At 65.6% G+C, this 26,375-nt stretch overlaps 2 protein-coding genes across 11 annotated transcripts in view; one reads left to right on the top strand and one right to left on the bottom strand.

Moving 5' to 3' along the window:
• The window catches only part of LETM1 (leucine zipper and EF-hand containing transmembrane protein 1), a 37,965-nt gene extending 33,000 nt beyond the window's left edge, over positions 1-4,965 (top strand). For all 3 annotated transcript variants that reach the window (XM_073891311.1, XM_073891310.1, XM_025887077.2), the window contains 2 exons: positions 663-801; positions 2,040-4,965. In XM_073891311.1, coding sequence (XP_073747412.1) covers positions 663-801; positions 2,040-2,186 — 286 coding nt within the window. In that variant the 3' untranslated portion in view covers positions 2,187-4,965. The remainder of the gene's footprint in view (positions 1-662; positions 802-2,039) is intronic.
• A 3,746-nt stretch (positions 4,966-8,711) lies between these two features.
• Positions 8,712-25,364, bottom strand: FGFR3 (fibroblast growth factor receptor 3). Of its 8 annotated transcripts, none has more exons than XM_073891303.1 (18): positions 25,198-25,364; positions 24,616-24,826; positions 18,857-19,126; positions 18,587-18,640; positions 16,211-16,383; positions 16,014-16,137; positions 15,735-15,925; positions 14,603-14,753; positions 13,034-13,224; positions 12,542-12,690; positions 11,994-12,115; positions 11,800-11,910; positions 11,527-11,717; positions 11,316-11,438; positions 11,132-11,202; positions 10,842-10,979; positions 10,551-10,656; positions 8,712-10,480 (listed from the first exon to the last, which is right to left on the bottom strand). In XM_073891303.1, exons 2-18 carry the CDS (start codon positions 24,722-24,724, stop codon positions 10,334-10,336), a joined length of 2,421 nt encoding a protein of 806 aa, XP_073747404.1. In that variant the 5' UTR covers positions 24,725-24,826; positions 25,198-25,364; the 3' UTR covers positions 8,712-10,333. The 8 variants fall into 8 exon arrangements, with proteins under 8 accessions (XP_073747404.1, XP_073747405.1, XP_073747407.1 ...); XM_073891304.1 differs by having other exon boundaries at positions 12,542-12,687; XM_073891306.1 differs by lacking the exon at positions 14,603-14,753 and adding an exon at positions 13,695-13,839.
• Positions 25,365-26,375: the final 1,011 nt, after the last annotated feature.

Here is a 26,375-nt window from a genome sequence, read left to right as displayed (position 1 = left end):
GCTTGCCCTTCGTGCGTTCGTACATAGGATTGCAGCTCCCCTGGGAACCCCTGGGCCCTCCCCTGCTGCCTCTCTCTTCCTGAACCCCCTGCACACAGGCAGGCGCTCAGTGACGACCCCCGCTCTGGAGGTTATTGTGTGAGTGAGGAGCTGTCAGGCTGGTGAATGGTGCTCCCCTGGGCTGGGCACTGTGCTCTGAGTGCCCGCATCTCCAAGGGGGCAGGTGGGCTGGCTGCAGGCTTCCTGCTGTCCTCGGGTTGGGGGACCTGCACCCCCAGACGAGGTTTGTGTCCTTCCTGAGTTGACCTGCTGTGCTGTGTCAGCCCACCTGCCCTCATTGGTCAGAAGGCAGCACAGCCGTACTCGGCCCTTACCGCCCAGACCACGGCACACACGGGCCTGAGGACCACTGCCCGGGAGCCGTGGCGTACTCTGTCCTGCTCAGCGGTGGAGAGGCGTGCTAGGGGGCAGCACACAGGGAGACCTGGCACCAAGTGAAGATTTCTGGTTTTGTGTCCGGGTTGGATGGGCATTCCCAAGGGCAGGGGCCAGGGAGCCCTGGAGGGAGCAGTTGCCTGGGTCAGGGTTGACCCATAGGAGGCCTGGTGAGGCTGTGGGTGTGGCCGTGCCACAGACAGGCTGTGTCCCGCCCCGACCCCCAGGGAGACTGTCATCAGCATCACCGAGCTCATCAGTGCCATGAAGCAAATCAAGCACATTCCAGAAAACAAGCTCATCAGCTTGGCCTCCGCGCTGGATGAAAATAAGGATGGCAAGATCAACATCGATGACCTCGTCAAGGTGAGCTGTGGGGCTGGGTCGGGACTGCCTGGCCCAGCCAACGGCTGTCTCTGGGGGTGGACGTTTTCCACGTGTAGCCCCGTCTCTGCCCTCACACCAAACCCTTGTCTCAGGGTGTCCACCTAGAGCAGCCCGTCTGCATTTTGACTGGACACTTGGCCTCTTGTGGCCTCTGGTGGGGCCATGGTGTGGTCGGGGGATGCGGCAGCGGCAGGGCGCCTGGGGGCAGACCTCAGGGGCGGGAGGAGTTGTGTCCGGCCGTCCTCTGGGCCAGGCTCCAGCAGGGGTCCCCTGAACCCTGAGGGGGCATCCAGGGGAGCACTTGGGTCCCTGGTGCCAAGATTTGGGCAGCCCAGGAGACTGGGAATGGGATTCCACCTTCGTAAGGAAGTGTCTGAGGGGAGAGCACCTTCATGGGTGTTTGAACAGTTTCCAGTCTGTCCATCTGGTTGGTGATTTTTCTCATGTTTACGAAGCATAGCTGCTGAGTGACTGTGGTCCACTTGAAAGTCAAGGCGTTACCTTTGCCAGCAGCAGAGGCTGGGAGGCCCAAGCCCACGTCAGCTGCCCCTTCCCTGGGCCCCTTCCATGGTGTGGATGGTAGCTCAGATGCCCGTGCCCTGCACGCCTGGATCTTCTGCCCTGGTGGAGTCTCGGGGGCGAGATGTTCCTGAGGAGCTTCTGTCCAGGGCAGGCCCCCCCGGCCGTGACCGGGGACGCAACTGGGGACCCGCCCCCGCATTCTCCTCCCCCACCCCCACATCCTCACACATCTCCTGCTCTCTGAGTCCCTCTTCGTCATAGCTGTTTCTTTTTTTTTTTTTCCTTAAGATTTTCTTACTCATTTGAAGAGAGAGGGTGCGAGCACACATGCACAGACAGGGAGGGTCAGACAGAGAGGGAGCAGCAGGCTCCCCGCCGAGCAGGGAGCCCAACACGGGGCTCGATCCCAGGACCCCGAGATCATGGCCCGAGTCGAAGGCAGACGCTTCCCCGACTGAGCCACCCAGGCGCCCCTGCCTCCTAGCTTTAAGCTGGCCTGGGGCTTTGGAGCCTCTTGGCCTCCTGGGGGTGGATGGGGGCCTGATCCTGGGGAACCAGGGCCGCTGCAGGGCCCCGGGGGCCCGCCTGCTGGGACGAAGGAGCTGGGTTCCATCTCCGCTGCGTGCTCTGCGGGGAAAGCAGTGCGTGGGGGCAGGGCCGCGCCTGAGCCGCTCGTCCCTCTCCTGTGTGCGTAGGTGATCGAGCTGGTGGACAAGGAAGACATCCACATCTCCACCAGCCAGGTGGCCGAGATCGTGGCCATGCTGGAGAAGGAGGAGAAGGTGGAGGAGAAGAAGGCCAAGGGGAAGGCTGGGAAGGAGGCCGCTGAGCTGAAGAATTAGGGCGCGCCCCCCACGCCGGCCCCCGCCCCGCAGCACCGGCTGCCGGGCCCTGCTGTGCCAGAGACGGCTTTGGGGTGGTTCTTAGCGACAATCTAGTATTTTGTCTGGAATAAATCAGAAACTTCCATAGTCAGGTAATCTTTAATTTCATCATTCCACGAAGATTCATTCAGTCTGGAATCCCCAAACCCTTTCAGGGAATCACGTCTGGACTCAGTGGCACGGTGTTGCCGCGGCCCCAGGCGTGGTGGCCACGTGTGCAGCCCGCCAGTGGCCGGGGAGTCGTGGCCGCACACGGGCCTCCTGGCTCCGGAGCGGGGCCCGGAAGGTGCCCCCTGCCCTGTGTGGGCCGCACCCTGCTGGCTCCTGTCCCCGGAGGAGAAAGGACCGGCCGTGTGGACCCCCCGTGCCCGCGGAGCCTGAGGCGTGCAGATGGGAACTAGAGAAACAGCGCTCCTGGGCTCTGGAGAAGACGTGCCCGTTAGTCTGCGGACTCGGATTCCTGACCATCAGCCAGCCTACGTGGCACCTGTTCACGCACAGTTCCAAAGCCGTCTCTGGAACAACGCGGATCCCGTGGCCTCTGAAAACCACAGTTCTCTGACAGGAACGGGGTGCCTTGTGCAAGCCCCCTGTCGTGTGTGTCCGCACTTGCCCGGTTTAACCTTTGATGTTCCCCTAACCCTTGAACCAGTTAACTAGTACAGACTTTTCACACACCACCGCATGTCTGACCTGTGATAGCTGACGAGAGTCACGCTGGGAGGGGTACTAATGAAGCCCTTGGAAATTAAGCCTTTCCACTCAACTAATTGATCATGCTGTTGTGGCTTTTAGAAAGTTTCCCACTTTGGGTTGTCGGCACCTTGTCACCCCCGTGGGTGATGGGAACGGATTGCGCTGTGTGTCCAGGGACGGCGTGGGGCGCTCTGAGCGCACATACCCCTGCCATGGCGTTGCTCCCAGCTCCTCCGGACCAGCAGGCCAGTGGCTGCACTCCTGGTCCTGTGGTGGGGGGTTCTGAGGGGCTTTCAGAAAGGCAGCACCCTGGCGGGGGGCGGTCCAACACTCAGGCTTTGGAGTGTCGGGCTCACCTGGCGCACCCCGGGGGCTGGAGCAGGGCGGCCTCCGTGGGCTTGGCGTCTGGCCACCTCAGCACCTGGCAGCTCAGGTCGGGGGTGCCCGGGGGCGGTGGGGGAGGAGTGCTGTGGGCTCTGCTCTGTCAGACTCGTTCTTCAAAGTCTGGGTCCGTTACGGGCAAGAACGTTCTCTCTGGGGAATGCAGGCACAGGCTTGGAAGACCTAGGAACAGGGTGGCCAGGTGAGCCAGGAGAGGAGGATGAGGGCCCCGATACTACACTTGATCTTAGCCAAAAGACCGAGAAGCGATGGGCTGAGGGCCCAGAAAGGATGGCTTCTAAATTACTTGAAAATTTTGACTCAGCCGTTAAAGGGGAAACTTGACGAAATAGGAGTAAGATTATGTATTCTCAAATGTAAACCTTTGTAAAGTAACAGTTGGATTCTAAAGGGTTTTTATTTCGATTATTTGAGAAATATATTTTAGATGCTTAATTAAAATATTTATGAATTACCTTACACTTCCGTTAGTGGCGGGGGTTGAGCCGTAGGAAGCGCGCGTGTCTGTGAGCTTTGGGCCGCCTGTGGGCCCCGCGGATGGCAGTTGTCTTTGTAGTGAGTGGTGCTTTGGCGCCCCATCAGCTGTGCCCAAATCCTTTCTTCCCCCTCGCTGCCCCGGCCGGGTGCCCTGGGCATCCCCACAACGCGGTCACTGGCACGGCTGGGCGCTCCCGCCGCACCGCCCGCCTGTCCGCGCCCTCCAGGAGAGTCGCTCGCCCCCAGATGCTGCCGGGCTTGTCGAGGACCCTCGGGGCTGGCCACGTTGCCAGTGGCCCTGCTGCAGGCCTCCCCCCTCGGGGGCGCGTGGGATGTTCCTGTCCTGAACTGTTCGCTGCAGCTGAGCGTCGTGTCCAGGTGCACCGCCGGCAGCAGACCTAGAAATCAGTTCTGTGCCGTGAGGTTTGCAGAGGCGCCTGGGCCTTGACCGCTGCTGTCACGCGGCTGCTCCCGTGGCCTTTCTGCTCTTCTTGAGGAGAAGCAGCCTGTGATGTCGACACCTGCTTGGAAAGGAGACAGGAGTTCTTAGCATGTGCTTCATCCTTCGCTCCACCTTTTAAACACCCACTCTTTTAGTTGGGATTTGGGAAAACGGTGTGTGGCTTCTGGAGCCCTTTTGGAATATCAAAACCCAGACTTTTTAAAAGTGAAGGGCACTTTGTAATTTTGCAGAATAACATCCAGGCAGTGGTTCTCACAGTGGTGCCCTGGGCCAGCTCCACCTGAGAAACCCCCCACCAGCTGTGTACAAATGTCTTTTTTTAGAAATAGTGTTTTTATTAAAATGCCAAATTAATGTTCCCGTAACACTCAAAGTAAGATTTTTGAACCATGTGGCACATCAGAAGTCAAGGTGGAAGCTGACAGAATTGTTGGGAGTGTCTGCTTTGGGCTTCAGGGCCCTCTTCCACCTTCACTGCGGAAGGGGGTGGCACATGGCCCTTGGTGTGGCTGTGCCACCGTGAGGCCAGGTTCCCGACGGACGTCCCACCTCGCGGAGTTCAAGCCCCTGTGGCCTCAGGTGCGCACTGGCTTCACGTCCCGTCAGACTGTGCCCCCCAGCCTGACCCCCGTGCGGTGGCTAGACCTTCAGGGTGATGTACGGAGAAGGGTTAATAAAGCACTGTTGTGGTGACCTGTCCACCGTGCGGTGGTTGCTTTGTCCAGACTGGTGAAGGAGGCCGCTGCCCGACCTGGCAGGACTGGGATCCCAGCTGAAGGACCACCTAGGAGGGCCCCGTTCTCTTGGGAAAGACTGAAGACTCCTGGGAGTGGGGACGGTGCTGCCCAAGGGCTGTGCACTCCACTGAGGGGGTCCCGGATGATGCAGGGGCCCTCCCTGCCCTGCAGACTGCTCCCCAAAGCCTGGACAGGGCCCGGAGAGCCAGCTCAGGGCTGCCTGCACTCTACCCAAGTAGAGAGCTGAGCCCCTGCAGGGAGGGCCCCCAGGCAGCAGGGCAGGCACAATGATGCCCGCCCCCGTGCCCCCCAGTTCCCTCCAGCAGACAGACCACCCCACCCTCCCACCCTGAGCCAGGTGACCTCCACCCTGTCTCAGGTGGCCTCACCCCTTCACTGGCACCCGTCTGCGTGGGGCGCTGTGTGGGATCCCTCCACCTTTGCTGAGTCCGGACACCCTGCCTGAGGGCCACCCTCACTAGCATCCCACCTCAGGGAGGCCAGCCTTGGCCACGTTCCCCTTGCCCCGTAGGTCTTGAGAGCTCAGACGCGGCTCCAGAACCACGTGGGAGAGGTTATTTTGGGGGGTGCAGGTGTGGGGGGAGGCTGCTGGGTCTCAGCCCTTGCCTTCCCCCTGGCCTGGGCCCTGAGCCGACGGCTCCTGTCCAGGTTCTTTGCGGAGCCCTGGCAGGCACCCACACGCCATCGTGGGAGTCAGTGGCCGGGGACAGTGGAGACGGGGTCCGTGTAAACCTGCGGGTGATAGGTTCAGAAGGCCACAAAGAGACCCCAGGGCTCTGGGGACGCTGATCCGGGAGGGCGCCGGGGGGTGGGGGCAGGTGGCTCTACAGTCCCAGGGAAGGGGTGCTCCTGAGCAGAACGAGGACAGAATGAGTATGAAACACCGAGAATTGGTTGTAAACGAAGACCCCGCCCCGAGAATTGGTTGTAAACGAAGACCCCGCCCCGTGGCGGTCCTCAGTCTTGGCTGCCCAGCTGGTGCAGACTCCCACCAGGAGAGAGAGGCGCTCCCCAGTCTTCTCAGGAGGACCTTCCATCCCCGCAAGGTCTTGAGGGAGGATTTCAGCTGGTGGGCCTGGAAGCTACCTGTGCTGCTTCCCAGACCCTGGGCACCATTCCCTGGGGCAACTGGGGGTGAGGGCTGCTGGCCGTGTGCCCCTTGCTCTGCTCCCCCCCCCCCCCCACAGCGTTCCTGCCCCAGATGCGCACTGAGCAAAGTCTGACGACCTCACAGGAGCACCGGCATATCCAGAAAGCAGGACCTTCCAGCAGGACATAGCTGTGCCCCCCCCAAAACTCCGGGAAGACGGGAGAGGGCCAGGGGCTATTCTGGGCTAAGGAGAGGCAGCCAGATGAGGACCTGATTTAAAACTGCGCCACTGTGGTCGGGTCCACTCGGCCGGCCTGCAAGGGTGTTCAGTGTGGGGGCTGCGACCCTGAAGACCTTGGCAGCTGCGGCCAAGTTTGTGTGCCCACCCGCCCGGGGAGAGGACGGGGGGTGCACGGTTGGTGTCCGGCCTAGCAGCACAGGCGTGCGGCAGCCCCCAGGTCAGGAATAAGATTGCGGGGTCCAGGAAGGGTGTGGAGGCGCTCAGCCCAGGTGAGCCAAGCCAGGCAGCGATGGGGAAAGGTGAAGGGCCGGGCCTGGAGGTCCAAGAACGGGGGAGCTCGCGACCTTCCGAGGGCAGGTGGCGTGCGGACGCCTGTCCCTGAGCCGCCGCTGAGGCGGGCCCCGGGGCTGGGGCGGACCCCACCCAGCCCGGGGCTCAGAGAACACTTCGCAGACTGCGCGGAGACCGCCCGCCAGGCTTTTGCAGGAGGAGGCGAGCTCGGCGGGTGAAGGGCGGGGCCGCAGGGGCCGCCGGACAGGTGCAGCCTGACAGGGGCGGGGCCCTGGAGTAGGTGGGGCCCGCAGGTGAGGGGCGGGGAGGCTCCCCGGCCGTGCGGACGGTCCGGCTGCCCTCGCCTGCCTGTCCAGTGCCCCAGCCTGCCGGCCTGGTCCGTTCCCCTGGCCGCCCCCGTCCCGCCCGGGGTCCCGGTCCGGCGTCCGGAAGACCGGCCCCTCCCCTGGGGGCCTGACCGCCGTTCCCGAGCGCGCCCCTGGCGGGGATGCTGGCGGGCGGGCACTAGAGGGCGCTCCCGGCCCGCGCTCCGCCCGCCTCCCCGTTTCCTGGCCCCCTCCCCCCTTTCTCCCCCCCTCCCGGCTCCCCCCCCGGGTCCCCCCCGCGCCGGCCACCTCCTCCCCCCCCCCCCAGGGCTCCCCGCCAGGTCCCCCCCTCCGCGGGTCCCCTCTGGGCTGCCCCCTCCTCCTCCCCGCAGGCCTGGGGTGCTGCTGGCCCCAGGCCGCACTCCCGCACTTGGGGTTCACGCCCTCATTGGCCTCCATCCCTCCAGAGCGCTGGGGACACAAAGAGCACCGGGTCTCTGGCAGAGGCCGGACCGGGTGCCAGGACTGCTTCCCCCAGTGGGGTCGCGGTATTGCACGGCACCGGCTTCAGATCCTCCCTTCCAGGGCGGCCCCAGACTTGGAAAGTGAGTTGAACACAGCTGTAGGGGGAGCGAGTTTCTGAGAAGCCAGAGTTAAAAGAGGACCCAGCACAGTGGCTGGTCCCCTCCGGTCAGACCAGACTAGGTGTCCACAGCGACAGAGAGGAAAGACGGACAGTCGGCCCTGCACAGCACTGGGGTCCAGAGAGGACCTGGGCCAAGGCTGTGCTCGGCCGCCTGTCCCTGAATCCTCTCTAGCCTCACCACTTAGCCTGGGCACTACCGCCTCCTTCAGGAAGCCTTCCCAGACTTACCCCCACCGGTGCAGCGTGGGTGGGTGCCCCGATCCGTGTCCCCCACTCCCTCAGACCGAGAACTCCAGAGCAGAGGGGGCCAGGTCCTGTCACTGGGTCCTCAGTGCCCCAACTAGCTGAGGGTCAGCATGCAGCAACTGCCCAAAGTCCCAGGAGTGGTGGAGAGCAGGAGCTGCGGGTGAAGCCCAAGGAGGGGATGGGATGGGGAAGGGAAGCGTCCAGGAGCCGGAGTGTGGCTCCGGGAGCAGACAGCACTCTCCCCCCGGGGTCTGGCTGAATCAGGGGCCAGGTGAGAGCTTTGCTAGCATGCAGCTCTGTGGCGGGGGTGGGCAGGGAGCTATAAACCACCTCCTCCCCCCCAGCTAACCGCAGATGCCAGCAGGTAGGGTGTGGAGGGGGAGGCCTCAGAAGCCGCTGCAGGTGCCCGCACAGGACCCCCTGAGCCCACCTAGAGCCCACGAGCCAGGGGCAGCCAGGCGGCTTGGCAGGGCCTTCCTCCTTGCACAGCCCAGGATGCTCTCATTGCCCATCCCCTGGACACCCCCTTCCTGGTGTTCTCTGCCCTTGGGGACCTCAGACTGAGGTGGAGAATGAATGAATGAATGCATGAAGACCACCCATGGCCCTGAGGTTGTACCCTGCCAGCGTTGGGACGCCCATGCAGCTGGACACAGCGGACCACCCTCACCCTGGCTTTGCCCAGGATTGTCCTATCCAAGCCGGGACCTGGGCTTGTGACCCCAGGCCGCCAGTCCCAGTCTGTGCCCGTAGCAGCTGGAGACCCTTCCCTCCTCAGGGCGGGGAGGGCAGCCGACAGGGCCTGTCCCAGGCTGAACTAGGGTTCCAGAAGGGCAGGAAACAAGAAGGCACAGAGCAGGGATGGGAACCAGTCGTCTCTCTTTATTTTTTGGAAAGCATGTCTGCCAGTTTGGGCCGCCACCTTTGGCCCCCGTAAGGCGGGTGGGGGGGCCGCTGAGAACAAAGACCACCCTGAACAACTGCCCGGCTGGCCAGCTGATGAGCAAAAAACAGCCCCCCAAACGCGGGCCATTAACAGTACAAAAAGGAACAAAACTGAATTCACGGCTTTCTCTCCCAAGCTTTGAAAGGTGGCAGTCCAGGCTATAAAAGTCTAGAAGCATTGCGTAATAAGTGTTAAATCTACAGCAAATACATCTTGTAAAAACTCAATAAATTATATATATAGATATATATAAACTTGTAACATCTAATAACATCTGAGCCTGCGTGCAGGGTTGGCCCCCACTGGAAGCTGCCTCCCCACCCAGAACACATGGCAATTAGAACTTGGAGGAAAATACCAGCTTGCCTTGAAGTCCCCAAAAATAAATTTCCTAAAGAAAAACCCTATAGAAATCTAATTCCCCTGCAAAAGAAGGCCAAAGGAAATAAAACATCCTCACTAGAATCACCTCAAACTATGAATGGCCCTTAAGGGCGCCAGGGAACGGGCTGGGCTTTGGGGTGCTGCCCAGCACGATGCACGTCCCCCGCAGGGCCTCTAAACGAAGCAGGACCCTTCTCAGCTGTTAATAAGTTAAAACTGAAACCTCTCTGCCACGCGGCTGTCTCAACACTATGAACGTGGGGGGGCCGGTGGCGAGACAGGGACAGGGGTTCTGGGGGTTGATAAATAGCTTTACAAATATACAGGTCCAGGTACAATTTTTAAAACAAAACTGCCAGAAAAGCCCCTCCATCATCTGCTGGTGTTTGTGCTCGTCTCCACAGCAAATCCCTCGGGGGGCTCCCTGGGCCCCCGGGGTCCCGTGCCTGTGACACCAGCCCTTCTTCCGTATAGGTATTTATATATATATATGTGTGTATCCTACACACAGCTCCTATTTATATAAATGTACACTCATTTCTGGAATGAACCTCTCGGAGAGAAGTTAAAGGCTCCTGCCTTCAGGTACCCGTAATTCCGTCTCCAAGGAGCAGGGTGGGACGTGGGGAAGGCTGGAGGTGGGGGGCTGCGTGCTCACACTCACCCCCAGGCACAAGGTGTCGCGTGGGTGGGGGGCCTGCCACAGAGGGGCGACCCCGCAGGCTCAGCCCAAGACCCTACACTGCATGCCAGAGCCAGGCCATACCCCCGGGGCTCCCTGGGAGGCAGCCGGTGGGGGGAGGGGAGCCTGGGGCAGGGGCCCCAGAAGGAACCCCTTTACATTCTACATTCGTCCCCCTGGTGCTGCTGCGCCGCTGGCCAGGAGGTCATTGTACAGCAGGGCGGGCACCCCGGGGATCCCCGTGCCGGGGCCCCAAGACTCACTCACACCCACACACAGGCGCGTGTGCACACGCGCACACACACACACACACACGCACAGAGCTGTCTTGTCCGTCTGTCCGTCTGTCCCAGGACTCAGACCCGGGCCAGGGGGCCCCAGTGGTCAACAGCACTCCACCAGCAGCACGGCGGGGGCGGGAGGGAGCTGGCATCCGCTCTCACATTGGTGGGGGCTCGGCCTGCAGGCCGGTGGCCCTTCACGTCCGCGGGCCCCCACTGCCAGGTGGGGCTGGAGGCAGCAGGTCATGGGCAAACACAGAGTCGTCCCCCGAGGAGCTGGAGCTGGGGGTGTCCTGGCCGCCTGGTGAGTACTGCTCGAAAGGCACGGACAGGTCCAGGTACTCCTGTGGGTGGGCGGCGGTCAGTGCTGCGTCCCCCACACACAGCACGGGGGTGGGGGGGGCCAGCACTCACATCCGTGGACGTCACAGTGAGGATGCGGTCCAGGTCCTCCACCAGCTGCTTGAAGGTGGGCCTCTGGGAGGGCACTGCATGCCAACATTCCCGCATGATCATGTACCTGTGGGCCACATGCTCGGGTAAGGCTTCCGGCCCGGCGCCCACCGGAGCCCAGCCTGCAATGGGTTCCCACCCGTCCCCCTCAGGAACCCTGCTGAGGGAGCTCCCAGGCCACGGGGGGGTGGGGGGGTGAGCCGCCCCGTGGACCAGTGTCAGGAAGGGTGGTCGCAGGGCGCAGACACTCACAGGTCGTGTGTGCAGTTGGCCGGCTTGTCCATGCGGTGACCTTCCTTCAGCAGCTTGAAGAGCTCCTCCACGGGGATGCCGGGGTACGGTGAGCCCCCCAGGGTGAAGATCTCCCAGAGCAGGACCCCAAAGGACCAGCTGGTGGGGAGCACAGGACAGTCAGCCTGCCCTGCACCCCCCGCCAGAATGCAGGGGAGACGGGCCAGGGCCTGGGAGGATCCCAGCTCTGTCCTGCACCCCCTGCAGCTCCCGACCCCCTGGCCCTCCCCAGGATCTGGGAGACCACATACACGTCACTCTGGTGGGTGTAGACTCGGTCAAACAAGGCCTCGGGCGCCATCCACTTCACGGGCAGCCGGCCCTGGGAGGGGGAAGGGGGCACGTTGGGGCCAGGTGCCCTCTTGTTGGCGGGGGGGGGGGGGGCTTCCCTCTCCTTGCCCCCACCATCAACCACCCCCCTCCAGCTGGGCTCACATTGGTGGTCTTTTTGTAGTAGTCAAGGTTGTGCACGTCACGGGCCAGGCCGAAGTCCGCGATCTTCATCACGTTGTCCTCGGTCACCAGCACGTTGCGGGCAGCCAGGTCCCTGTGGATGCACTGGGCGGGGGGAGAAGGGGGCAGTGAGGCTCCCACGTGGCCCCGGCTGGCTGAGGGACCTGCCGCCCCTCCTCCCACCCCCGCTCACCTTCTGTGAGGCCAGGTACTCCATGCCCCGCGCCACCTGGTAGGCGCAGGACACCAGGTCCTTGCAGGTGAGCTGCTCCTCGGGCAGCTTGCAAGTGTCAAAAGAGTAGTCCATGCCTGGGGGCCGCCGGGCCCGCAGATACTCCCTCAGGTTGCCCTTGGCCGCGTACTCCACCAGCACGTACAGGGGCCCTAGGAGCACAGGGGCCTCAGAGGAGGGCCGCACCCTCGGGGCCCCGTGAGCCCCACCTGCTCACCCACCCGCAGCACCTACCGCCCTGAGTGCACGCCCCCAGCAGGTTGATGATGTTCTTGTGCCTGCCGATCATCTTCATCATCTCCATCTCAGACACCAGGTCCGAGAGATCCTTGTCTGTGGCATCGTCTGCGCGGGAGGGAGGCTGTGTCAGGCACTGTGCCCCAGCCCCGCCCGGGCCCCCGTTGCCACGGCCCGCCCCCCGCCCTCACCTTTGAGCATCTTCACGGCCACAGTAACAGGCTTCGCGGCCCGGTCCTTGTCGATGCCGACGGCCTCTGCCATGACCACCTGGCCGAAGCAGCCCTCCCCGAGAGGCTTGCCCAGGGTCAGCCTGGCGGTAGACACGAACAGGCAGTGAGCACTCCCACCTGCCTCGGGCTCCATCCCAGGCAGTCTCGGAGGCCCAGTGCCAACGCATCCAGGAAGCCCTCCATACTTGCTCCCACAACCCTGCTCGTGAGAATGAAGGCCGTTGACCCTGCAGCCTCTCACTCTGTGCAAAGGCCCTCCAGACAGAGCACTTTGCAAGGGGTGCCCCCACCCCCGGGAGCATCTATCCCTGGCTCAGCCTCCTCTGGCCCCAGCCCCATGTCCAGCAGTAGCCACACCGCGCATGGAGCCGATTCCTACCCGCCTCTGATCGGAGTCCAATCAGGTTTCTGAGTGGTGCCTCCCCCCCCACACCCCACATGTGCCCCCGATCCCCACTGGGTCAGGGCCCGGCCCCAGCACACAGGGTCACATCGCCACCACTGACCGGGCCCTGGACAGCTCCCACTTGGGGTCGGCGGGCAACTCCAGCTCGGAGACGTTGGCCAGCGCAGGGCCCTCCCCAGAAGACAGCCGGGCGATGCGCACCAGCGGCGTGTTGGAGTTCATGGACGAGTTGGATTCCAAGGACACCTGCTTGGGTCAGCAGGGACAGGTTGGTGTCGTGGGGGCCAAACAATGGTGGGGGGGAGGGGGTAGCTGGGGTCAGCGAGGATGCGGCTCTGCCTGTGTGGGCGGGCTGGCCAGGGCCTGGGAGGTCTGGCTGACCTCCACCTAGCGCTACGTGGAGATCAAGGGACCCGGGGCACCGCAAGGACAAGAGCGGGGTTGGCTCAGTGGCCACACAGACCCGCATCCCTGGGCAGGCCCCGGGCCTCAGATGCTGCAGGGCGTCCCTGAGCTCAGAAGCCCGGGAGGCGGGGCCGTGGGGGCTCCGGGAGGCCAGGCGGCTCGGAACCTGGTATCTACTTTCTGTTACCTGTCGCTTGAGCGGGAAGCGGGAGACCTTGTGCACAGTGGGCGAGCCCAGGCCCTTCTTCGGGGGCGTGCGCAGGCGGCACAGTGCCACGGCCCCCACCACGAGGATGAAGAGGAGGAAGCCCACCCCGTAGCTGAGGACGCCCGCGTACACGCTGCCGGCCTCGCCGGCCTCCACCAGCTCCTCCTCAGCTGCAAAGACACGGGCGTTGCAGGCCTGGCCCAGCCGCACGGGAGCCCCCACGGGCCGGCCAGGGCCGGGGCCAGAGGCACGGTGGGCATGGGGAAAGGGGCTCAGAGCCCCGGTGGGGGCACACTGAGGGGCCTGCGGTCAGAAACGCTGGGTCAGCAGGGGGACACCCAGGAGAGAAGAGCCCAGCAGAGCCAGCAGCACTGACACCCGCCACCCGGGGCGACTCCAGAGCTACCACCTAGGCTGTCGGGGACCTGGCTGGGAGCGGGGGGCTCCAGGGGGGCCCCTCTGAGCCAAGACACGGCGTGTCGACTGTCTTCCCCTACCAGCCATCGGCCTGGCGCAGGAGCGCCGGGGAGCAAGGTGGCCCCAGGCCGCAGGGTCCCCTGCCTGTCCCTGGCAGCTGTGGAGTGTCCCAAGCCAGCGACCCCGGCAGCACGGGAACAGAGCAGGCCGCAGGAGCCAGTACCTGGCAGCACCACCAGCCACGCAGAGTGATGGGAAAACCCGATAGAATTGCCCGCCAGACACGTGTACTCCCCCGCGTCCTCAAAGGTGACATTGCGTAAGGACAGAACCTCTAGCTCCTTGTCGGTGGTGTTAGCGCCCGCCGTCTACAAAGAGAGAACAGAGCGCGATAGGCGAGCACCAGCACCTGCCATGGGCACCACAGCCAGAGTCCACGCAGTGACGATCCAGCCAGGCTGCAAGGAAAACGCTGCCGCCACCACGGCCACGGCCATGGCGCCAAGGGTCCTCCGCCTCGTGCGTCCACACAGAGCCCGAAGCCAGTCCCTCCACCGGCGAGTCCTCTGTCCCAGGTGAGCGCCAGGCATGCAGCCAGCGGCGTGCTGCACGAACGCGGCGTGCAAGGTTAGTGTGTGCACGGGGGGGGGGGGGGGGGGGGGGGGGGGGGGGGGACCGGGGGGGGGGCCGCCGGGGAGGGGGGCGGGCGGGGGGGGGGGGGGCGGGGGGGGCGGGTGAACCGAGGGACAGACCGACAGCAAGGGAGCCGGCCGTGGGGGCCGGGGCAGGAGCAGGTGAGAGCGAGCGAGGCAGAGCGAGAGACGCGCACGGGGTGGGGTGGGGGCGGGGTGGAAGCAGAAGCTCACGCCGGGCGGTACAGCCTCTGCCAGGCCGGAGGCCTCCTGGGGGTGTGGCGGGAGCGCAGGCGGGGTCAGCACAGGTCGCGGGGGCTCGAAGCGGGCAGTCACAGTGGAGGCCAGAGGCGCCAGCATCGCGGACGTGGCTCCGCCGGGAGCACAGCGCGAGCCACGGGGCGGGGAGCGAGCAGGATGGGGGCGTGCAGGTGGGCGCGTGGCCAGGGCGTCGGAGCTGGAGCTCGGCGTGCCAGGCAGCGTGGGACAGAGTCGTTACCTGCTTGGGGCCCGTGAACACGCAGCCAAAAGGCCTTCTCAGCCACGCCTATGAAATTGGAGGCTCGACAGAGGTACTCGCCCCCGTCACGCTCGGACACATTGGCCAGGCGGAGGCGTGCGTCGGCCTCCACACTCTCACTGATCCAGGACTGCGGGGACAAGAGACCCGGCTCAGGCGCGCCCTCAGCGGCCATGTGGGCGCGGGGCCCGGAGCGGACCCCGCCACGGGGGCGGGCCTCGGGGAACGGAGGGGCCGGCCTGGAGGCCACGGGAGCACCTCCCCGTGGCGGGCCGTGATTTCACAGGATGCACCTTCTGCACGCCCACCCACGTCAGCCCAGAGCGTGGCCCTGCAGGCACACCCCCGAGAGGCCCTCCGGCTGCCTAGCCCTGGGGTCCCAGCGGGGCCCGGCTCTCCGCAAGCGTGTTCCCGTGAGTGTGGAGCTCTCACCCAGCGGGGCCACGGCGGCCTCTCCAGTCGGGCCTGCACTGCCACTCTCAGCCCAAGCGCCCGCTTCCCCACCCCCATGAGCAACAGATGTTTCTCTCTGGGCTGAGAGAGTGTCGCAACCATCCCAACTCGGGTGGCCCCCGCCCCGAGGGCCGTGGGAACAAAGCGAGGGCGGAGGGAGGCAGGCAGACCGCGAGCCATGCTCTGCGCACGCGGATGGTGTCGAATCAGGGCAGCGGAAGGCGTGGCTGCCCGCACCTCGGGCCCAGAGCCTGCCGTGCCAGGGCTCAGCGGCCACCTGCCTGCCCTGGGGCCTTGAGCTTGACCCCGGCCCAGGGCGCCGTCTGCAGGCCTACCTCCAGGGCTGAGGCTGACCCTTAGGGCAGACGGGAAAACCGAGGACTCACCGCAGGACCACGTGCTGCCTGCCTCACATGCCGGGACTGGGCCCAGACTCCCGAGCCGACCCCCCAGCCCGCCAGTGCGGAGCCGAGCCCCCCACCACTTCTCCCCGGCCGGTCTGATGCCGACCCCCCCGCCCCCTGCCAACCCTTTGACCCAGCGAGCCTCCCTGCTGGGATGCCTTCCCGGTTCCCGGCCACGGGGGGCCAGCAGGGCCAGGCCCAGCGGCTCCCGTGCAGCGGCCCACCGCCGGCGCCCGGCCAGGGGTGGCACCCACCTTGAGGACGGTGACGTAGGGGGTGCCGTCAGGCCCCACTTTGCTGCCGTTCACCTCCACGTGCTTGAGCCACTGGATGTGGGGCTGCGCGTCACTGTACACCTTGCAGTGGAACTCCACGTCGCTGCCCAGCACGGCCGTCTGGTTGGCAGGCAGCCCTGCCTGAAGGATGGGCCGGTGCGGAGAGCGCTCTGCGGGGCAGACGGGGTTAGGGGCCGCCCGGGGCCCACGCCGCCAGGCCACACCCGCCAGGCCACACCCGCCAGCCCAGGGCCTCACCCAGCACATCCAGGGTGTAGGTCTGCCGGATGCTGCCGAACTTGTTCTGCACGACACACGTGTAGTTCCCGCGGTCCGAGGGCACCACGCTCTCCATGACCAGGCTCCACTGCTGGTGCCTCAGCTGTGGGCAGGTGTGCGTGAGGGGACAGTGGCCCAGGACCCCGCCGGCCAGCACCGCCCGCCACTAGGCCCACCTTGATGCCCCCGATGCGGTGCTCGCCTCGGAACTCCTTGCCGTTCTTCAGCCAGGAGATGGACGGCGTGGGGTTGCCGGCGGCCGGGCACCGGAAGCGCACGGTGTTGGCGGCCGGCACCGCCAGCAGCTTCTTGTCCATGCGCTCAGGCCGCGTCCAGTAAGGGGCCCCTGCTGGCAGAGGGGTGCATGCCAGCCATAACCAGGGTGGGGGCAGAGGCCCGCCTGACCCCCCTTCAGAAGCCGCCAGGCTGCCCACGCCTCCAGCCTCCGTGTCCCCTCCTGTGTACGGAGTGTTGCACTTTTTTTTTTTAAGATTTTTTTTTAATTTTATTTATTTATTTGAGAGAGAGAGAGAGAGAGAGAGAGAAACAGCATGAGAGGGGCTAAGGGTCAGAGGGAGAAGCAGGCTCCCCGCCGAGCAGGGAGCCCGATGTGGGACTCAATCCCGGGACTCCAGGGTCATGACCTGAGCCGAAGGCAGTCGCTTAACCAACTGAGCCACCCAGGCGCCCGTAAAGATTTTATTTATTTATTTGACAGAGACACAGTGAGAGAGGGAACGCAAGCAGGGGGAGCGGCAGAGGGAGAAGCAGGCTTCCCGCGGAGCAGGGAGCCCAATGCGGGCCTCGATCCCAGGGCCCTGGGATCATGACCTGAGCTGAAGGCAGACGCTTAACAACTGAAGCCACCTGGGTGCCCCTGGAGTGTTGGACTTTTGAGGACTTCTGCCTTGGCTGGACGAGGCCGCCGACAGCCCCGGCATCGCCCCCTGGCATTCTCAAAGCTAAGCACATGCCCCTCCCCTCCCTGTCCGCCTCCCGCAAGCAACCGCGGCAGCCAAGGGGGCCCGAGGGTCCGGAACAATACCCCCTGACCTGGGAGCCTTCAAGACACAAGGGTATCTCCCAGGGGAGCACCCACCAACCCAGGGAGGCACATTTGGGGCCAGCCCACTGAGGTGGAGACCCAGCCGGAAGCGGAACCAGGTCAGCCCAGGTCACAGAGCCCAGCTGGGTGGACGAGCAAGGCCAGGACCTGGAAGCCGCAGAGCGGGACATAAGGCGCAGCCACCTGCAGAGCCCAGAGTCTCAAAGATGGTCAGGTGCCTGCTAGAACCCTTGAGACCCAGGGTCACCCTCTAGAGCACTCCAGGGCCTGCTGGGCAGGGGGAGGGGACATGGCATCCGGGAGGCCCTGCCCCCTCCTGGTTTTCAGGGTTGTCCCCATCCTCCACCCTAACTGGTTTCCATCCTTCCTTGTTACTGGGGTGGGGGCTGCATTCCTGCCCTGGGAGGCTGGACAGGCCTCCCCTAGGACAGGGGAGAGATGCCCCTCTCACCCCCCCCCCTGCCCTGCTGCCCTCAACACAGCCAGCTGGCGGAGGAGGGCGCTGAGGCCCAGGCAGGGAGCAGAGACCCTGAGCGGGACCGGCAGGCTGAGACCATGGTGGCTCAGCCCTGCTGGACGGTGTCTGTGGAGGACAGCCTGCCAGTGACCCTTGGAGGCCCTGAGCCCACCGGGTTGTGCCGGGGTGGGGGTGGCGGAGGGGGGCCAGCACTGCCTGACATGGCCAGGGTGGCCGGGGCTCCAGGAGCAACTGGGCCTGGAGCTTGGCTTTGAACTCCTGGCAGCCAAGGGAAAAAGGGAAAATAGAGGAAACCAGGTGGCTCCTCAGGAAGGGCCCTTCCACGCCTCTGTCAGCACGCACACCCAAGGTAGAGCCGACCTACGCGCCCCGGCGCCTGGCTCCTCTCCCAGGGCCACTCCTCTCCCACATCCCCATGCAGCGCCACCTCCCCAGTGGGCTCCCCCTCACCTCTTTGCCCACTGGACCTCTCATGGCCCCCCACCTCCCCTAACCAGCCCCTCCGTGATGGGCCAAGTCTACCCACCAGTGCGCCGGGCTTACACACCTGCATGCCGTCACCCCACCTGCCCCTACACCCGCGGCCTGCTCCCCACAAATGCCACAGCCTCCCCTTTACGACGAACATGTGCCCAAAGCTGGCGTCCCCAGAGCCCACAGCCACCCTCCACTCCCACCGCCCATGCCCCTGAGCCCTCAGTCCGATGACCCACAGCAGCCCGGCTGGGCCACCTCACTGCCCCCGCCTCGGCCTCTCCCCGTCTCACCTTTTCCACACAGTGCCCCCCCCCCAGCCTGCCACCCAGAGCTCAGGGCCGCCACGGTGAGGGGCCCCCACGCTCAGTGTGATCCCGGGGGGACGGCCCCCAGCTCTCGGTCTCCTACCTGCCTGATGAGCGTAGGGCTGGCAGCGAGGAAGCAAGCCCACCCCGGGGAGGCAGGCCCCCAGCCCCAGCCAGCCCTGCGTGCCCGGAGCCCGGGGGCTCACCCCGGGGCCCGGGGGCTCACCTGTGCCCTCAGCCTCGTCCTCCTCATCCTCATCATCTCCGGAGGATGGAGCATCTGAAATGCAGGCCAGAGGCAGTGCTCAGGAGTCAGCCCCCCAACAGGCAAGGGCCCGGGGCCCACACCCCAGTACCTCCACCTCCTCCCGGGTCCGTGGGGGCCCCCCACGGGCAGGGCTGGAGCCCCTTCACGCAGCACCTCCTGCGGGGTGCCCCCCCCCAACGGCCACCAAGACCCTCCACACGGGGCGGGGCGCGGCCCCGGGGCACTCACCGGTCACGCGCACACTGAAGTAACACAGCACGCGCTGAGTGAGCCGCTGCCGGCAGCTGTAGGCCCCCGCGTCCTCGTGGGAGGCGTTGAGCACCTGCAGCCGCTGAGGCCCCACCAGGATGCGGTCGGAGGGCACTAGCCCCACACCGTCCTTGACCCAGACGCTGGGCCCCGTGGGACCACCGGCAGGCGCATGGCAGCTCAGCTCCACGGTGTCCCCGCTGCCAAAGACCAGCTGCTCCTGCTGGCCGGGCTCAGGTCCCAGGGCCTCTGTGGAGGAGATAATGACCCTAAGGCAGGAGCCCCCGAAACAGGAATCCTGGGCGCCCGGCACCCCCGGGAGGCCCCACGGCAGGACCACTGCCCAGACATGCAGCGAAGGCTGTGGTGGGGGCATCTGGGGCCCAGAGGCCTAGGCAAGGGCCACCGCATCTGGAGCCTGCTGTCCTGCGAAGTGTCCCAGGCCTGCCAACTGGTGTGCGCCCTGAGGACAACCGCACCGTTGTGGCACCGACGCAGATGACGCGCGAGGAAGTGGGGTCGGCTGCGCGCTCACCAAACCATACTCGTGGACATTGAGAATTCAGGTTGCAGAGTGCCACGGAGTACCATTCTTCCTCTGGTTTTTTCCAACCGCTTAGAAATGCAAAATACATCCTGAGCTTACAGGCCGTACAAAACCAGGCAGCAGGCAGAGGTGCTCCACAGACCTCTGGCTTCCAGCCTAGAATGGAGGCTCGAGGCAGGAAGAACAGGGAGGGGGGCAGGGGTCCCACTTACTGCCCCCCATCTCTCATCTTGGTGGCAAAAGCACTTCCGGACCAGAGAACAGACACTCCCCAGCTCAAGGAGGAAGCAGCCACGGCTAGGCAGCACTTGCTGTGGGCCGGTGACCTCGGGGGCCAGGCCGGGTCTCAGGGACATGGAATGCCTGTACCCCAACTTAGAAGAGAGTGTCGTGTGCGTGAGCTACACCTCAGCACTACACTAAACACACAGCAAGAACACTCCTAAGTAGAGACAAGATGCTGCGGGCAGCGGTCTCACAGGCCAGCAGGTTAAGGGGACCTGGGACCCCCCCCCCACCATTTCACAGATTAAGGACACAAGCTGGGAGGGGTGGGAGGTTGTGAGCAGGTCAGAGTGGGAACCCTCGAGCCAGGCTAAGGGGACCTGGCCCACCTCACGTGCAAATGCTAAGTTGGGGTAGAAGATGCTCCCAAGGGCGGATGTCCACACGTAAGCCCCCAGGGCCCTCCTCCCGGCCCAGTGGCTGCCTAGCACACTGAGATTCTGGGACATACCCCTGGCGGGGCTGACTATCACCCCCAGGCCTCCCTGCCAGGGCCAGACAATGGCCAGCGCAGGAGGGCAGCCTGGGCTTGGGGCCCGGGACAGAGGTGGGTGGTCCCGCTGCCCAGGCCTCCTTCCCCAGACCCGGCTGGGTCAGTTACACCATCACTTGTCATTCTGCCGACGCATGGCCTAGATTCGAGGGCCCAGCTGCCTACTCTAGCCACACCAGCCCCTGGCTCCCTGGACAGTCCCAATTCTGCCCACCCACTTCCGGCGGGCCTACCAGCCCCGTGCCTACCAGGAGGGTCTCTGGAGTATCCTCCAAGTCTGCATCCCCGGGGGCCCCACAGTCAGGGGACTTCTGCTCTGACCTCCAGCCCCACAGTCCTGGCTACTGTATCCTGTGGGGACCACCCAGTGCTGGGCACTGACTGAGGCCCCCCAGAAGGCTGAGGACAGGCTGGTCATGGCAGCCTCAGCCCCAGGCCCTGGCCCAAGGGCAACAGTGGTTGGTTCCGGTTTGGTCTGGGCAGGCTCGGCCGGTCAACCATCCACACAGTATTCACTTCAACCTTGTCCAGCATGGGACTGAGGAGACACAGAGCAGCCCCCAGGCCAGCCATCTGCTGCTGGATGGACCCTGCACTCAGCTGAGGCCCAGCCCTTGACCTGCCCAGGGGCCGAAGCCAGGGACCCCCGGGCCAGGGCAGCAGAGTCTCTGCCTCCAGTAGAGCTGACACACCAGGCCCACCCTGAGCCACGGAGGACCCTGGGGGTGAGCCAGCAGTGGCCAAGGGGATGGGGTCAGCAGGAGGACAAAGAAGGATGGGCAGGGCCCAAAGTGATGGGCATGGGTGGGCGCTAACCCAGCCACCATCTGGCTCTACCTGGGGAGCGGCAGGGGCACATGCTGTTCAGCCCCCACCCCCAGCAGCTCTAGGGGGGAGTCTTCCCTGATCAACAAAAGGGAGCCCTACCCACACCCACACAAGTGCTGGGGTCCACACATGCTAGAGGCCGTCCTGTGTGCCACGGCAGGTGCCCCCGTGCCTGAGGGGAGTGGGCACAGGTGGAATGCCCGCCCCCACCCGCACCCCCACCCCAACAGGGGGCGGAGCTCATTCGGGGGCCCTAGGCCAAGGGCAGCCCGTGGGACCACCCAAGGGGTACTATGTCCTGAAAAGGCCCAGCTGGGCTTGCGGGCCTGTCTCCCAGTCACAGGGTCCCCCTGACTCTGCTACTCACTGGCCTCGTGCCTCAATTCCCCACTGGGACACAGGGCAAAAATCCCACTGGAAGGCCAGGGAGGCCACCCCAGCCGTGAAAGCGCTGGGTCCCGGGAGAGCAAGGGTGAGAGACCCAAACCGTCACCTTTGATGTCACCAGGCCATGGCCAGAGCTAGCTTGCTCGGGAGGGCTGCCGCCCGGGCCCTGACCCCTGACGGGCAGGACACACTCCTAGATTCAGGTCACTACAGTTGAGGGCCCCCCAGTGCACAGGGGCTGGACAACACTTCCTCAGAAGGGCCTTGGGGGCGACCCCAAAGAACAAGCATCAAATTCAGACCTGATTCAAAGGAACCATTGGACCGGCTGCCCCCAAGGGATCTGGGGTTTGGGGTAGGATGAAGAACAAAGGGTCTGGTTCCGGATGTCTGATGAAGCTTTCACTGCCCTCCAGAGTATGGGTCGTACATGCTTCCAAACAGCCCAAGAGACATGGGTTTTCTCAAAGGGACCCGAAGCCGAGGCAGAAGATGTGACCTACCCCCTTCCCACCTGGAAACTATCTGAAAAGTTTCATTAACAAAGTTAGAAAAAAGGAGGGGGGGCTGGAGATCAGGCAAGTGAATGTGGGCTTATGGGATGACCCAGCCTGACCTTTCCAGAACCCTGCCATTACCTGTCCTCACAAAAAAGTAAGGTGACTGGGGCTTGAGGAGGGTACCCAGAGCCCCCAGCAGGATGTAGGGTCAGGGAGCTCCCCTCCCATCGAGAAGAGATCCCCCCTCATTGCTTACTCACTTGTAAGTCACTCAGACCTGCCAGGCTGCCCCTCCAGCCCAAGTCTGCTGGGGCTCCTGTTCCCTTTTAGTTCCAGTTATGAAATGGGGCACAGCCAGGCCCCAGAGCAGCCCCAAGGAGGACCTGAGGCCCTGGGGGCAGGGGTGCTTCTCAGCTCAGTGCAGGGGTAGAGGTCAGAAGTCCAGCCTCTGGCTCACCCAGGTTAATGAACCACCCAGAGGCCTGTGGGGCTCAAAGTCCAACCCTGATGAGCAGGAGGTGGGGGAGGTTGCAACCAGTGCTTTTCTGGGAAATGCCCTGCACTCCCAGGGGACCCCTCTTGGCTGGGTGGGGTCAGGCAGCAGGGGAGTACCCCCGCTCAAGGCCCCTCACAGAGAACACTGGCCCCATGTGCAGATGAAGGCTGCCCAGGTCAGTCCAGTGGCCCGGACCTTCCCCACCCCGACCCCAGCCAAGTCTGGCTTTTTAATTTATGTTTCCTGAGAAAGTGTCAGCTGGAAATTCTAAATTTCACGAGGCCTTTGAATTTTTACGGCCTGGTCCATCTCCTTAGCGAACCGGATTAAAAGCTCACTGACCTAGCAACTCACTACCTGTCTCAGCCCCTCTACTTCGGGGCGGGGGGAAGGGGGCAGCTATGCCCTGGTGGGGGAAAGAGGCTCTGCGCCCTGGGGTCCCTCCTGCTGCTGTGCCCCAGGCCTGAGCCCCGGGACCGGCCTCACCGGTGCGGCGCGTTCCCAGAGGGAGGACGGAGCCCCCCATCATGCCCGCCCCCGCACGCCGCAGGGGGTCCGCAGGGGGCCCGGAGCCCCGCCCGCCGCGCCCTCCTCGGGGCTAGTTGACATTCCTCGGCCGTAGCGAGTAATATCTCTATCTGAATGCGAATGCTAATTCGGGGCTCCCCCCGCGACCGCCTATTCGGCGCCCCTGGAAGCTGGGGCCGCCTGAACAGGCGCTAAAAGCGCGCGCTGACCTCGCGACGGCCTCTGTCACGCCGCTGAATGACACACACATTCAAGCGCCGGGCCCACTTCATTCATAAAAAAATGACATTGTTCCGGGACGCTGCAGCCGCCGCCGCAGAAAGGGGCGCGGGGGCGCGGGGAGGGGCGGGCCGCCATCTGCCTCCGTCCTGCCCGCGGCCACCGCCTCCCTGGCACGGTGCGCCCGCCGCCGCTCAGCTCACACCTCCCTGCGAGGCCGCCGCGGCCGCCATCAATGCGCGGTCTGTGGCCGTGCCGGGTACAAAGGAGCGGCTGTTCGGGTCCCGCCCGGGTGGGGCGTGAGCTCACCGGGCGAAGGCCTCCCTCCGCGAGGCCGCCGGGATGGAGCGGGGGTGCGCACGGCCCCCGCGCCCGGCTGTCCCCCGGGCCGGCGCTCTCCTCGGGGCCGGCTGTCCCCCCGGGGCCAACTATCCCCCGGGCCGTCTGTCCCCGGGGCCGGCTCTCTCCTACGGGCCGTCTGTCCCCTGGAGCCGGTTCTCTCCCCGGCCAGCTGCACCCCCACCCCGGGCCGGTTCTCTCCTCGGGGCCGGCTGTCTCCCGGGGCCGGCTCTCTCCTCGGGGCACAGCCGGGAGCTTGGCGGCGCGTGTGCGGGGCGGCACCACCCGGAGCGCACGGCGGGCTCGGCAGGGGGCCGCGCACGCTGCACCTCGAGGGCCCCGGCGCGTGTGCGGGGCGGGGCCTGCCGCACCGACGCGCTCCCGCCCCTCCCCGGAGCTCGGCCCGCGGGCCCCTCGCGGACCCTCGACGCCCACCCGACCTTGACTGCCAGCTGGGGTCCACGGCTCCACGTCCCTCAGACACCCGCCCTCTCACCTCGCGGCGCCCAGCCTGGCGTCTGGCGCGCACCCTGGGGGAGCAGACACCTTCACCCACCGGGCTGGGGAGCGGAAGCACTAGACGGTGTTGCGTCGTCGCGCAGGCCACTGGGGGGCAGGGCCCGGGTGGCAGGCTGACGCACTCTCTCACACCCTCCCTCCAAAGTGCGGTCTTTCGCTTTGGGCCGAAGCCATGAGCCGGGACGGAGGCGGGTTGGGACTGCGGCACCAACAATAGGAACTTTCCGTCAGTGAGGACCCGCAGAACAATGGGAATGGGAAACGCAGCCCCCGCGCTCTCCCGATGCTGCCCGGGGTCAGGCTGCGCCCCACTAGGGAACCGCGGGGGGCAGTGGCTACGGACGCCGCGGGCGCGTCCAGCTCCCCGCCGTGGCCTCGCACTTGGGTGGTAGCCCTGAGGCTCCAGGAGCCCCACAAACTTCTGGCCGAGATTCCCGGGGAGGGAGGGCGGCAGAAACCCGGGCTCTGGTTCCGCAGGGCCAGCCCGGGGCGCGCCCTCGGGCCCACTCAGATGCGGCGCCCACCCACCCACCCACCCAAGAAGCCGGTTCCTGGGCCCCGACGCCCCTCTCCGGTACCCGTCGGGTGCTTCCTTACCTGCCGCTCTCCGCACGACGCGCTGCTCCATGCCTGGGGGCCCCGAGGCGGCGCCGGTCACGACCGCCAGCGCCACGCAGAACGCGAGGGCGCGAGCCGGGGCGCCCATAGCGGGGGCTAGGGCGACGACGTCCTCAGGCGGCGCGCGCGGGCATGCTGCCCCCCATGGCCCCGCTCTGGCACCGGCGGGAGGAGGGCGCCACTCGGGAGACTGCGGGAGGAGGCGGGCAGTTCGTTACCCCGGAGGAGCCGGGCCGCGCAGGGGCGGAAGCCGCGGTGGCTGGGCTCCTGCGCCCCGGCTCCAACGATCCCCGGCCGCCCCGCCCGCCGCCGCCGCCCTGGGCTCCCGGGCCGCCTGGCGCCGGCCGCCTCCTCCCCGCCGCGGTCCCTCCCTTCCTCCCCCTTCCCTCCCTTAGTTCTGCAGAGCCCTCCCAGGGCGGCGGCGGCGGCGGCAAACTTTCCAGAGCGGGAAGCCTGCGCCCCGGCCGGGCCCCGCCGCAGAGACCGCTCGGGACGTGAGCCCGCCGCGCGCTCTGGCCTCGCCGCGCGCCCGCCTCGACCCCTCCGCGCCCGCGCACAGACCTGGCGGCCGCTGGCGCCCACTCCCCGCGCGCGGCTCTTGCTCCGGCTCTTTGCCCGCCGGCCCAGCGCCTGCGCCCCGTGCCTCCAGCGTCGGCTCGCCGGTGCGTCCGTGCGCCCGGCGGAGCACGACTGCGCGGCGCCAGCTGTCCGCACCACCGCCGCCGCCGCCAGCGCGCACTGAGCCCGGGCGGCCCGGCGCGCGGCAGCCAGTGGGGGCTGGCCCGCTGCCGCCACGCCCCCGGCCCCGCCCCGGCCCGGCCACGCCCGCCCCGACTCGCCGGGCGCGGGACACGCCCCTCCCCTGGGGCGGCCCGGAGGCGGGGCCGCGGCTCGCCTGGCCCCTGCCCGCGGAGGGGATTAGAGGGGGCGAGGCCGGGCGGGGGCGCCGGGCGGTCTCGGAGGGCGTGGGAGCCGGGGCCGTACGCGCGAGGCCCCCAGTCGCCCCGCTGGGCCCGGCGGGCGCGCAGAGGGGCCGAGCGCGGACCTCTAGTTGCGGGCCTCGCAGTCCCAGGTGCCATCCGACCTCCGATCAGGGCCTCAAGCCACGGAACGCGGGGACGTAGAAGGGGAGCGTCTCGGTGGGTGAAGCCTGTCAGAGAGGTTTCACGGAGAAGGAGCTGCCCAAGCTGAACTCAGGTGTGAGCAGCCAGTCCTCAGGTGGACAAGCCCAGGAGCGCATCAAGGCGGGGGGCACTGTGTGTGCAAAGGCCCGGCAGTGAGGGGCGTCTCTGCCTGTCTGCCTGCGGCTGAAATACAGCGAACTGCATCCCATTGTAGCTAAGCTGCCCGAGTTACTGGCAATCCTCCAGGAGGAGACAAGTTTGGAGATTGGGTGCTGGCCAGGCACCACAATGGAGAGCAGGGGTGGGGGCCTCAGAGAGGGGACACCAACCCTCGGGCTCTGGGGAAGGATGAGGGTAGCTGATGGCAGAGCTTGAGCTGGTGGAGTTGTGACAGGTCCTGGGGCACTGCTGGGTGGGACAGATCTGAGCTGGAGAAGACCCCATGTGACTACGCCTCCTGTGACCCCCTTCACGAGGAAGACGGCACTTCTACTTTCAGGCAAACCCAGAGGGGCACCAGAGAGGGGAGGGGAGACACTTAGGCATGGCTCTGGCCTGCCCCACCCAAGTGCCTCTGGACCACCTCCCTTCTGGGACTCTGTATGCTCATCAGGA

The sequence above is a fragment of the Callorhinus ursinus genome, unplaced genomic scaffold (assembly GCF_003265705.2).
Source record: "Callorhinus ursinus isolate GAN/ISIS: 27379988/994484 unplaced genomic scaffold, GSC_fseal_2.0 scaffold4, whole genome shotgun sequence".
NCBI classification, from domain to species: Eukaryota; Metazoa; Chordata; class Mammalia; order Carnivora; family Otariidae; genus Callorhinus; species Callorhinus ursinus.
Note: the sequence above shows the minus strand (reverse complement) of the source record. Positions and strands in the feature narration are given on the sequence as shown.

What these genes read in the sequence shown, in the direction of transcription:
- FGFR3 (XM_073891303.1), bottom strand. Translation starts at nt 24,724, where the DNA reads ATGGGCGCCCCGGCTCGCGCCCTCGCGTTCTGCGTGGCGCTGGCGGTC. An exon ending in GGACGAGGCTGAGGGCACAG is followed by an intron (nt 16,384 to 18,586) that starts GTGAGCCCCCGG and finishes CCCCTCTGCCAG; the next exon opens with CAGGGGCCCCTTACTGGACG. An exon ending in GGCCGTGAAGATGCTCAAAG is followed by an intron (nt 11,911 to 11,993) that starts GTGAGGGCGGGG and finishes CCTCCCGCGCAG; the next exon opens with ACGATGCCACAGACAAGGAT.